General features: G+C 39.3%; 1 protein-coding gene across 1 annotated transcript; it reads right to left on the bottom strand.

Moving 5' to 3' along the window:
* Positions 1-246: 246 nt before the first annotated feature.
* Positions 247-7,081, bottom strand: LOC132903418 (uncharacterized). The gene is made up of 8 exons (XM_060951714.1): positions 6,985-7,081; positions 6,441-6,539; positions 5,363-5,454; positions 4,221-4,341; positions 3,143-3,286; positions 2,687-2,865; positions 1,178-1,279; positions 247-384 (listed from the first exon to the last, which is right to left on the bottom strand). The coding sequence occupies exons 1-8, from the start codon at positions 7,079-7,081 to the stop codon at positions 247-249; spliced, it is 972 nt and encodes a 323-aa protein (XP_060807697.1).
* Between the last annotated feature and the right edge of the window lie 3,626 nt (positions 7,082-10,707).

Raw genomic sequence — 10,707 nt, 5'->3', positions numbered from 1 at the left:
ATGTGTGTATTACATTACATTAAGACTTAATGTAAACAATGTGCATTCGTCCACAATTTAGATTTAAGAGATCTATATCTGTAAATTGACGTCCGATGAAAATGCTGCACTGTAGTTTGTTCCGCCGCTTCTTCTACACTTGCGCTTTGGAAGCGGTAGTAGTTATAATTCGATTTAAGTGATGTGACGTCAATAAATGATACCTTGTATCCAATTTTGAAAATAAATCTATTCTATTCTATTCTACTATGATATATTATATTCAGAGCTTTCCTCAGTTTCCGAAGTGGAGTCGGAATCCGTTGATGAATCTGATGTGTTGTAAGCCCACATCTCAACAATGAATCGGTACGTGGTTTGAAACGCTATTGTTGGTATCATCACCTGAAATAAATTTATTTTACATACATATCCCTTGCGGGGTAGACAGAGCCAACGGTCTTGAAAAGACTTAATGGCCACGTTCAGCTATTGGCTTAACGATAGAATTGAGATTCAACTATGTATGTCGTAAAAGGCGACTAAGGTATGGGCTTCTCAATTTGAGATTCTCCTTTTAGGCGATGGGCTAGCAACCTGTCACTATTTGAATCTCAGTTCTATCGTCAAACCTAAAAGCTGTACGTGGCCTGTCAGCCTTTCAAGACTGTTGGCTCTGTCTACTCCGCAAGGGATATAACGGTGACCATGTATATGTATGTACTATGTTTAAAAAGAGATTTTTTTTAACAAACTTTAACATTTACAATTTTTTTATTTATTTTTTATTGCTACAGTAGAGGCGGCCCGCGACTTCGTCCGCATTGAAACCCCTATCGATCCCGCGGGATTGATAGTACTTTATATTCTTATATATATGTGGTTCTCGGCAAAATAAAAAAGAATAGGACCACTCCATCTCGTTCTCATGAATCTCGCAAAAGGCGACTAAGAGACAGGATAAAAAGTAGCCTGTATGTTATTCTAGGTCTTCAGCAACCCACATAACAAATTTAATCGAAATCAGTTCAGTAGTTTTTGCGTAAAATAGTAACAAACATCCACACTGACATCCTGACATAGTCACAAACTTTCGCATTGATAATATTAGGAGGACTTACAATATGTTAATTACATTAAGCGGGACTCAATACCTATGTCTAACAAGTTATTTCAATTTCTCAGAAGCTTTTCTTACCCGTATAACTGGTGTGTCTAGATCAGTTACTTTAGGTTTCCCGAGACGATAAGGCATGCCCACCTTAGCGCAGATAATCGTACTGTAGAAGTTTGAAAATACCTGAAAAATTAAAACTTTAGCTTCTATTCTATCATTAAGCCAAATAGCTGAACGTGGTCATTCAGTATTTTCAAGACTGTTGGCTCTGTCTACCCCGCAAGGGATATAAACGTGACCATATGTACGTATGTTAAAACTTTAGGACATACGTCACAAACAGCCAATCACAGAACAACGGTCAATCATCGCGAAGAAATTGACGCGTTCAGCCAATAGCAGCGAAGAATCTAAATCGCGATTACCAAGATTTCGTGGATTGTAGCATAAATACAACCTCCGACACATTATCGTGTGTCGCGCGGTTCCCCAGGCATCACACCAGCCTGGCGGAAGATCTTCCCTTTGGTGGCGGTCGGGCCGAAACATCGCTCCCGCTACAGACTCATATTTTGTTTTAATGTGTTTCTTATTCAGGCGACGTGCTAGCAACCTGTCACTTTATATGAATCTCAATTCTATCAATAAGACAAACAGCTGAACGTGGCCTATCAGTAATATCAAGACAGTTGGCTCTGTCTACCCCGCAAGGGATCTAGACGTGATTATATGCATGTAATACTTATTCAACCGTCCGTAATCTGTTAACGAAGATTATTTCTTAAAAGACAAAATTTTTAAATACTTTTTTCTTAATCTTACAGTGCTTACGTCTTGTAAACTTGGTATTCCTCTTGTAGGTGATAAGCAAGCAACCTGTCACTGTTTGATTCTCAATTCTATCATAAAAACAAACAGCTGAGTGTGGCCTTTCGCTCTTTTCAAGACTTTTGGCTCTGTCTACCCCGCTAGAGATATAGACGTGACCATATGTATGTATGTATCTTACAAAGCAAATGGATGAAGCGAAAGAAGTGAGCCTCACCGTGGTAAGTGGAAAGAAAGTTTCTGCCTACCATTTGGGAAACAAGCGTAATTTAATAATAAAATTTATCATGATCTCACATGGGTAACTTTTCCCTGCAAAGGTTGCGGAGGTCAGACGAGAGGCGATTCATGGAACATCCCAACATACACAATCCATGACCATGAACAAAATTTCTGGAGAAGAGATCGGAGAAAAGTCTGGTGACTTTTCTCCGGAGAGATGAGAATGTAAACGGGTATATCGTAACGTAGACTAACTAACATGCATACATATAATCACGTCTACATCCCTTGCGGGGTAGACAGAGCCAACAGTCTTGTAAAGACTGATAGGCCACGTTCAGCTATTTGGCTTTAAGATAGAATTGAGATTCAAATAGTGAAAGGTTGTTAGCCAATCGCCTAAAAAAGAATCTCAAGTATGTTACCCTAGCCCTTAGTCGCCTTTTACGACATCCATGGGAAAGAGATGGAGTGGTCCCATTCTTTTTTGTATTGGTGCCGGAAACCACACGGCACACTAACTAACCAACTTCAAATTACCTCCAAATGGTACATGAGATACGTAGGCGTGGTGGGTTTGACCTGGAAGATTTCGTGGTAAAACTTGAACAGGTCGTTGGATGCGTCTCCCCGGTCGAAGCAGCGGAGGCCACCCATCCACCAGTGACCCACCCATTCGTGGTGCTTGTCGTGGATGGAGGCTCGAGGCATGACGTACCCTGGAATCAAAGGGCAAGGTGGATCGTGGGGTTCTCAACCATACGTTTTGACAATATGTTTGTATGTATGCTTGTATGTATGCTTGTATGTGTGCTTGTATGTATGCTTGTATGTATGCTTGTATGTATGCTTGTATGTATGCTTGTATGTATGCTTGTATGTATGTTTGTATGTATGCTTGTATGTATGTTTGTATGTATGCTTGTATGTATGCTTGTATGTATGTTTGTATATTTTCTTTTTCGAAACACGATAAACATGAACAAAGAAAATTACCAAAAGGGTCATCCTTAGCAAACGCTCCAACAGCCTTTCCGGTGATAGCCGCTGTAATCCAAGGCACGTACGGGAATAGCAGGATATGGCGAGGGGGGGTTGGCGGCCGGCGGGGGCGGAGGGGGTCAGGGCATGGTGATCCACCTAGAACCAATAACTTTATTTATGCACTGCGGAGGAATCTTCATAAGAGGTCAGGTTCCCCTGTAAAGTCGAGTAGAGTCGCTTCGTGTGAAATCCTGACTTACTGTAACCTGAATTCCATAATACGTACAATCCAGGCTCACGCTGAGCTCATCTCCAGAGGAGTGAGGATGTATTTATTTATTTATTTATTTATTTGGGTACACCAACAGGTTACATGAAATAAATTTAGGAGTAACATTCAATTTATGTGCTAGCATGCAACCCAATTACAGGTGAACACAACTTTCAAGCAAACAGGTGAGTGTTATTTATTATTATTATTAAAATCAGGTAACTATTACTTTACTATGTAACCGTTTACGCCAGGATGAAGAGGAATAATGAATCACCACCTTTCTGAAGACTTATGAGCACCATTCTAGAGTTAAGCCAGATAATATATAGCACAATTATTGCATGGAAACCTTACCAAGCTTGGACCAGAGTAAAACTTACAATAATACATTCATTCATATCATCACGTCTATATCCCTTGCGGGATAGACAGAGCCAACACTCTTTGAAAAGACTGAAAAGCCACGTTCAGGTGATTGGCTTAATGGTGGATTTGAGATTTAAACAGCGATTGCTAGCCTATCGCCTAAAATAAGAATCCCAAGTTTATAAGCCAATCCGTTAGTCGCCTTTTACGACATCCATGGGAAAGAGATGGAGTAGTCCTATTTTTAGAATTGAAAAGATTTATTTTCAAAATAGGATAAATCACTTATTGACGTCACATCACTTAAATCTAATTATAACTACTCCGCTTCCAAAGCGCATGTGTAGAAGAAGCGGCGGAACAAACTACACTGCAGCATTTTCTCTCTCATATTTTTTTTCTATTGGTGCCGGGAACCACACGGCAGTAACAATATAAAGAAGAATATACCTTCTGAAAGAGCCACTAAGGTCCAATGTCCAGTGTGCTCGTGTACCAACGTAGGTGCGCCGGAGTGGAAGTTACAGCCTGTGGTGCATGCCTTGCGCATCTTCATTAAATAGGTTCCGTTCTGGAAAATAGGTTAGTACTCCTTAGAACTTTGAAATCAAAAGTGCTTCTGTTAATTCTGGGTCTTGTATGTTCATCTATATAAGTATTAAATAGGTTCCGTTCTGGAAAAAAAGTAAGTACTCCTTAGAACTTTGAAATCGAAAGTGTTTCTTTTAGTTCTGGGTCTTGGATGTTTATCTATATAAGTATTTATTATAAAATATAGTATCGTTGAGTTAGTATCTCGTGACACAAGTCTCGCACTTACTTCGGGGCTAACTCAATCTGTGTAATTTGTCCTGTATAAATATACCTATATATACGGGACAAATTACACAGATATATATAGTTACCATTTCCATCATTAAGCCAAATAGCTGAACGTGGCCATTCAGTCTTTTGGCTCTGTCTACCCCGCAAGCGATATAGACGTCACCATATATAGGTTTTATTTGACCAACATTAAATACGGTCGGATGACGAACACCAATTCGGAAAGATACTGAACTCATGGAATTAGTGAAAAAAACGGGAACATTTTCAGATGCACTAGTTTTTAGTACGTTAGTCCTTTCACCTCATAAGTCTTCAGCAGGACAGGAGGAAGACACGTAACACTACTCCTAATGTTCTATGGTACATAATAGGTATTTTATTTAAATTTTTTACTAGCGACCACTATACTTGCAAACCTTCCTCTTGAATCACTCTATGTATCAAAGACTGCATCAAAACCCTTTGTGGAGTTTTAGCACTCTATCTCTTTCCCATGGATGTCGTAAAAGGCGACTAAGGGATAGGCTTACAAACTTTGGATTCTTTTTAGGCGTTGGCTTAGCAACCTATCACTATTTGAATCTCAATTCTATCATTAAGCCAAATAGCTGAACGTGGCCATTCGGTTTTCAAGACTGTTGGCTCTGTCTTCCCCGCAAGAGATATAGATGTGACCATATGTATGTATGCATGTAGGAACGGCATAAGCGTTTGTCCCCGACTTGAACAAAAAATACAAGCCTGAGAATAGATAATATTCTTACATCGGGATCGTCATAAAGATAACACAGTTCCCTCGGCAGAAGGTGTAAATGAGTCACTTGCTTCTCTTCATTGATGAAATCCCGTGGAACATCTGGAAATAAATTACCATTATTCTTTTCATGATCTCGGAATTGCCGTGTGGTTCCCGGCACCAATACAAAAAAGAATAGGACCACTCCATCTCTTTCCCATGGATGTCGTTAAAGGCGACTAAGGGATAGGCTTACAAACTTGGGATGGTTTTTTAGGCGTTGGGTTAGCAACCTGTCACTATTTGAAACTCAATTCTATCATTAAGCCAAATAGCTGAACGTGGCCATTCAGTCTTTTCAATACTGTTGGCTCTGTCTACCCTGCAAGGGATATAGACGTGACCATATGTATGTATGTATCTCGGAATTCTCTTAGACCATGGGCCGCTTGCTACATCCACTGAAAAGGGATGGAGGAAAGTAAGGCAAGCCTAAGCCTACAGGAAAAGCTAGAAAAATTATAGGAACATTCTTTTTACTGATGGTGCCGTGTGGTTCCCGTCATCATTAGAAAAAAGGATAGGACCACTCCATCTCTTTCCCATGGATGTCGTTAAAGGCGACTAAGGGATATTCTTTAAACTTGGGATTCTTCTTTTAGGCGACTGGCTAGCAACCTGTCACTATCTGAATCTCAATTCCATCAGTAAGCTTGCATTCCTTTATATCTTTTCAGTGGATGTAGTAAGCGGCTACAAGCCGAGAAACATAAACTTTGAGTAAGTTTACAAATAAAAGAAAGGGGTTAAGTAAGTTTACAAATAGCAACCATCGTCTGACTTCCATAACACTCGTGAGGGCATAAACGTCCCACCTTGGTTCATCGGTATTTCTTTAGGTAGAAACGCTTATCACCTGTCGTAGAATAGTCGTTTCATACGACATCCACGGGTAAGAGATTGTATGTCAGATTCTGTTGAAAAAGACCCTGAAGTGGGTAACTTACGAGTGAGGAATGAAAGGATCCGAATCGTTGACGTAATACCAAGGATTGGACATCAAAAATAAGTACTGATAGAAGAGTTTTAATGAGAAAGCAGCTTACCATTCAGAAAATCAACATGAAACAATTTCTCTGGATGTTGCCTTTTGGTCTTCTCCATAACATAGTTCTTGAACGGTAGACACGCTGGTATGACATAGTCTGAAAGAAAAAAAAAATCCGTATAATATATCTGTCATTTCTCTTTGGAATGATCACGGGGTCTATTAAGATCACCATATTCTTCCATCTCATTCCTTTTTCTCCTCACCATAATGCCACTTACATCCTCAACTATTGCCGAAGAGCTAAGGATGCGCGTTTGATCATAACCCTGGTTTGGAAAACTCAGGTTACATGAAGCGACTCCAATCTGACCTCCGCAACCTTTGCAGAACGTAACCCACACAGAATTATGGTAAAAGCTGCACTAGATTGATTAATACTTTAATTGATTTTTACGACATTCATAAGAAGGAGAGGAAGTGGACCTATGTATTTAAAAGTGCATAGAACTACACTGCACCATGCAAGTTGCTAGCCACTTTCACAGCAAAATTTAAAAAGTACATATCTCAATTTACATGACGGCAAGTTGCGGACTTACGTGACTTGATGGGCATGATCAGCTTCAATATAGCCACACTGTCTGTAGCCTTGAAGTGTTTGTATTCAGGATGCAAAAGAACATCAGCTATAGGCATCAGGACTATAGCTGGATCACATTCAGCGCCACGGGCTAAATCTTCAATACTGACACCACACTCTTTTTCATCCCGTTCGTAGTCTGAGAAGACTACATTACCTCTGAAAATTAAACATACATACATATGGTCACGTCTTTATCCCTTGTGGGGTAGACAGAGCCAACAGTCTTGAAAGATTGATAGGCCACGTTCAGCTATTTGGCTTAATGATATAATTGAGATTAAAATAGTGACAGGTTGCTAGCCCATCGCCTAAAAAAGAATCCCAAGTTTGTAAGCCTATCCCTTAGTCGCCTTTTACAATATCCATGGGAAAGAGATGAAAATTAAAGGTTATGTCAATTTTGTAGGACATTTTTTTATTAAGGTTTGGTCATGTGGAGAGGATGAATGAAAAGCAAGTTGACTAAGCAAATATACGAGGAGAGTGTGGAGGGAAAGGTCGGTGAGGGAAGGCCTAGAACGTATCTTCATCAAATTAAGGACGTCCTAGCAAAAGTCCTTTGGTAGCAGTCGAACCCGTACTATCACTCCCGCTACATAGTAAGTAACTACTAATTATAAGTTCTTTATCAGTCGAAACCGCCGAGCTTGCATAAAGACAGTTATGAATGTGGATGAAGCGAAGGAAGTATGCAGATATCGTAACAAGTGGAAAGATGTAGTCTCTGCCTAACCCTCCAGGAGATGTATATTTGTCTAAGGATGAGGATGAAACCTGAATTGAGACGAGAAGGAAGAACTGTACTTACAAAGCATACCCATCAGGTACTTGAGCCGCGTCCACAGCCGTTGACAAAGCAAACTGTCTGCTGATCAGCACCACTCTTGGAACTCTGAAGTAGTGGGGAGTGGCGTTTTTAACTGCAACAGTTTTGGAAACATACATACATATGGACACGTCTATATCCCTTGCGTGGTAGACAGAACCAACAGTCTTGAAAAGACTGAATGGCCACGTTCAGCTATTTGGTCAGTTTCAGTCTTTACTATAGTCATATTTACTTTATTTGGTAACCCACTGGATTTGAAAATTTCTGAAGAATTTTTCAATTCGAACCAGTAGTTCCTGAGATTAGCACGTTCAAAAAAACAAACAAACTCTTCAGCTTTATAATATAAGTATAGATTAGTAAGCAAAACAATATCATTCGGCTTTAGTCGTATTATTTATCGTTAGAACCCCCTAAAAAGGGGGTTACTCAACCATCAATATATTATCCATAGTGGGTTGGAGAGCATATACCATGTATGTACTGCAAGAGACCTAGCCAGGAGAACTGGAACTCATCCAAATCACCCTCAGCTGGGTCTGTGGTGGGGTCGTCATGACACTCGAAGAATTGGCAGTGAACTGTAGGTAAACCTGAAAATACATACATACATATAGTCAGGTTTACATCCCTTGCGGGGAAGACAGAGCCAAAAGTCCCGAAAAGACTGATGGGCCACGTTCAGCTATTTGGTTTTATGATAGAATTAAGTAAGAATAGGACCACCCCATCTCTTTCCCATGGATGTTGTAAAAACGACTAAGGCTTATAAATTTGGGATTTTATTAAGCGATGGGCTAGCAACCTGTCACATAAATTCATACAGATGAACGTAGCCTTTCAAACTTTTCAAGACTGTCGGCTATGACTACCCCGCAAGTCATGATTATACCTATGTATGTGTAAGAATAAAAAAAAACCACACACAGAGAGATTTTTTTTACCTTAACGATTCTAATTTAAAAAAAATAAAAAATAACTTACAACAAAAAATCATGACAACGTAAAATATATCACTAAAACTCAGTTTCATTTTTCAAAAGTTAGTAATTACTACATAGCTAAGACAACGTTCAGTGTTAGTACTTTTTAGACGAATCTAAGAAGAGGAATGAAGATGTTCGTGGTAAAAAAAAATGTGATATTTACAAATACCCATAAAACAATGATAGCTTGTTATTTGACAAACAAAATGCTTTACACACTTTTTACCCAGATTCCCTTGGACTGCAAAGTTTGCTTGTGTATGTAAGTGAATTGGACAATAATTATATCTAGGGTTGCCAACATTTTTTTACAAAAAAAACGTATAAAATTGTTTGAATGGGAAAGAAATAAAGATTTGGAAGATAAAAAAGTATTTTTAAAAAAGCTTTTAGCTCATGCTAACTATTTCTTGCAACCTTTAAATGTTTCGAAAGTTGTTTGACAATCAAAATTTAAATTTAAATAAATGAATAATTCGTTTTTTATTCAATTTAATGACGCCCTATTTCTCTCTATGATTGATATACTTAACATATGATGTATTTTCGCATACTTTATTTGTATGCAAAACTATAAAGTATTATTACCAAAAATAAAGAAGGATATGTTATTATAAAGTATGGTTGGCAACCCTAATTATATCTTATCCTTATTTTGACGGCCTCTGTGGCGAAGCGGTAGTGCGCTTATCTGTAACACCGGAGGTCCCGGGTTCGAATCCCGGCCAGGGCATGATGAGAAATGAACTTTCTCCGATTGGCCTGGGTCTTGGATGTTTATCTATATAAGTATTTATTATAAAATATAGTATCGTTGAGTTAGTAGGTATCTCGTAACACAAGTCTCAAACTTACTTCGAGGCTAACTTGTCCCGTATATATTTATTTATTTATGTCTTCTTCCTCTTGTCTTTAGGTTGCATGCTCATAAATCTGGAGAGCAGCCTGGGCTATATGCCTTAGACCATGGATCCTGGATTGGCTGAGTCAGGGTTTAACACGAAGCGACCTTCTAACTCTGCAACTTTTGCAGGTTAACCTAAACCGTATGAGATCGATCACGGTTACACATCCAGTTGCTCAAATGTTCAGATTTCCTCACGATTTTTTCCCTCGCCGTAAGAGCATCGGTTAGTATTTAAACTAATGTATATAAATTCGAAAATAGATCATTGGAACATGGCCGCGGTGGGATTTGAACCTGTGCCTTCTGCCTTAACTATACCTTGCCGTGTGGTTCCCGGCTGTGCCGCGTGGTTCCCGGCACCAATAAAGAAAAGAATAGGATCACTCTATCTCTTTCCAATGTATGTCGTAATAGGCAACCAAGGGACGGGCTTGTAAACTTGGGATTCTTCTTTTAGGTGATGGTTTGATTACAAATTAACATTAAAGAAATGAAGAATGCGTACCTCACGATTGTTTCTTAGAGTTATGAATACTCATGTCCACTGTCTCATTGCTACAGATCCTGTTTTACATACATACATGCATAAACTTTTGCGAGGTAGACAGAGCCAACAGTCTTGAAAGGCCTGATAGGCCACGTTCAGTTGTTTGGCTTAATGATAGAATTGAGATTAAAAAATATGGGATGCTCAAGCGGGATTTCGAAAGGGAATGGGATGTACTGATCAGGTCTTTTCCTTGCGGTGCATAGCCGAAAAGTTTTTGGCCAAGAGTCAAAAAGTCTATTGCACATTCGTAGATCTGGAAAAGGCCTATGACAGAGTTGAGAGGAATGAATTGTGGTCAGCACTTTCTATGCATGGGGTGAGCAGTCTCTTAATACGAGCACTGAAATCCTTATATGAGGATTCGAGTGCTTGTGTCAGGATAAACGGAGCGCACACTGAGTGGTTTA

This window comes from Amyelois transitella, chromosome 26 (genome assembly GCF_032362555.1).
Source record: "Amyelois transitella isolate CPQ chromosome 26, ilAmyTran1.1, whole genome shotgun sequence".
NCBI lineage: Eukaryota > Metazoa > Arthropoda > Insecta > Lepidoptera > Pyralidae > Amyelois > Amyelois transitella.
This window is presented reverse-complemented; position numbering and strand designations above follow the sequence as displayed.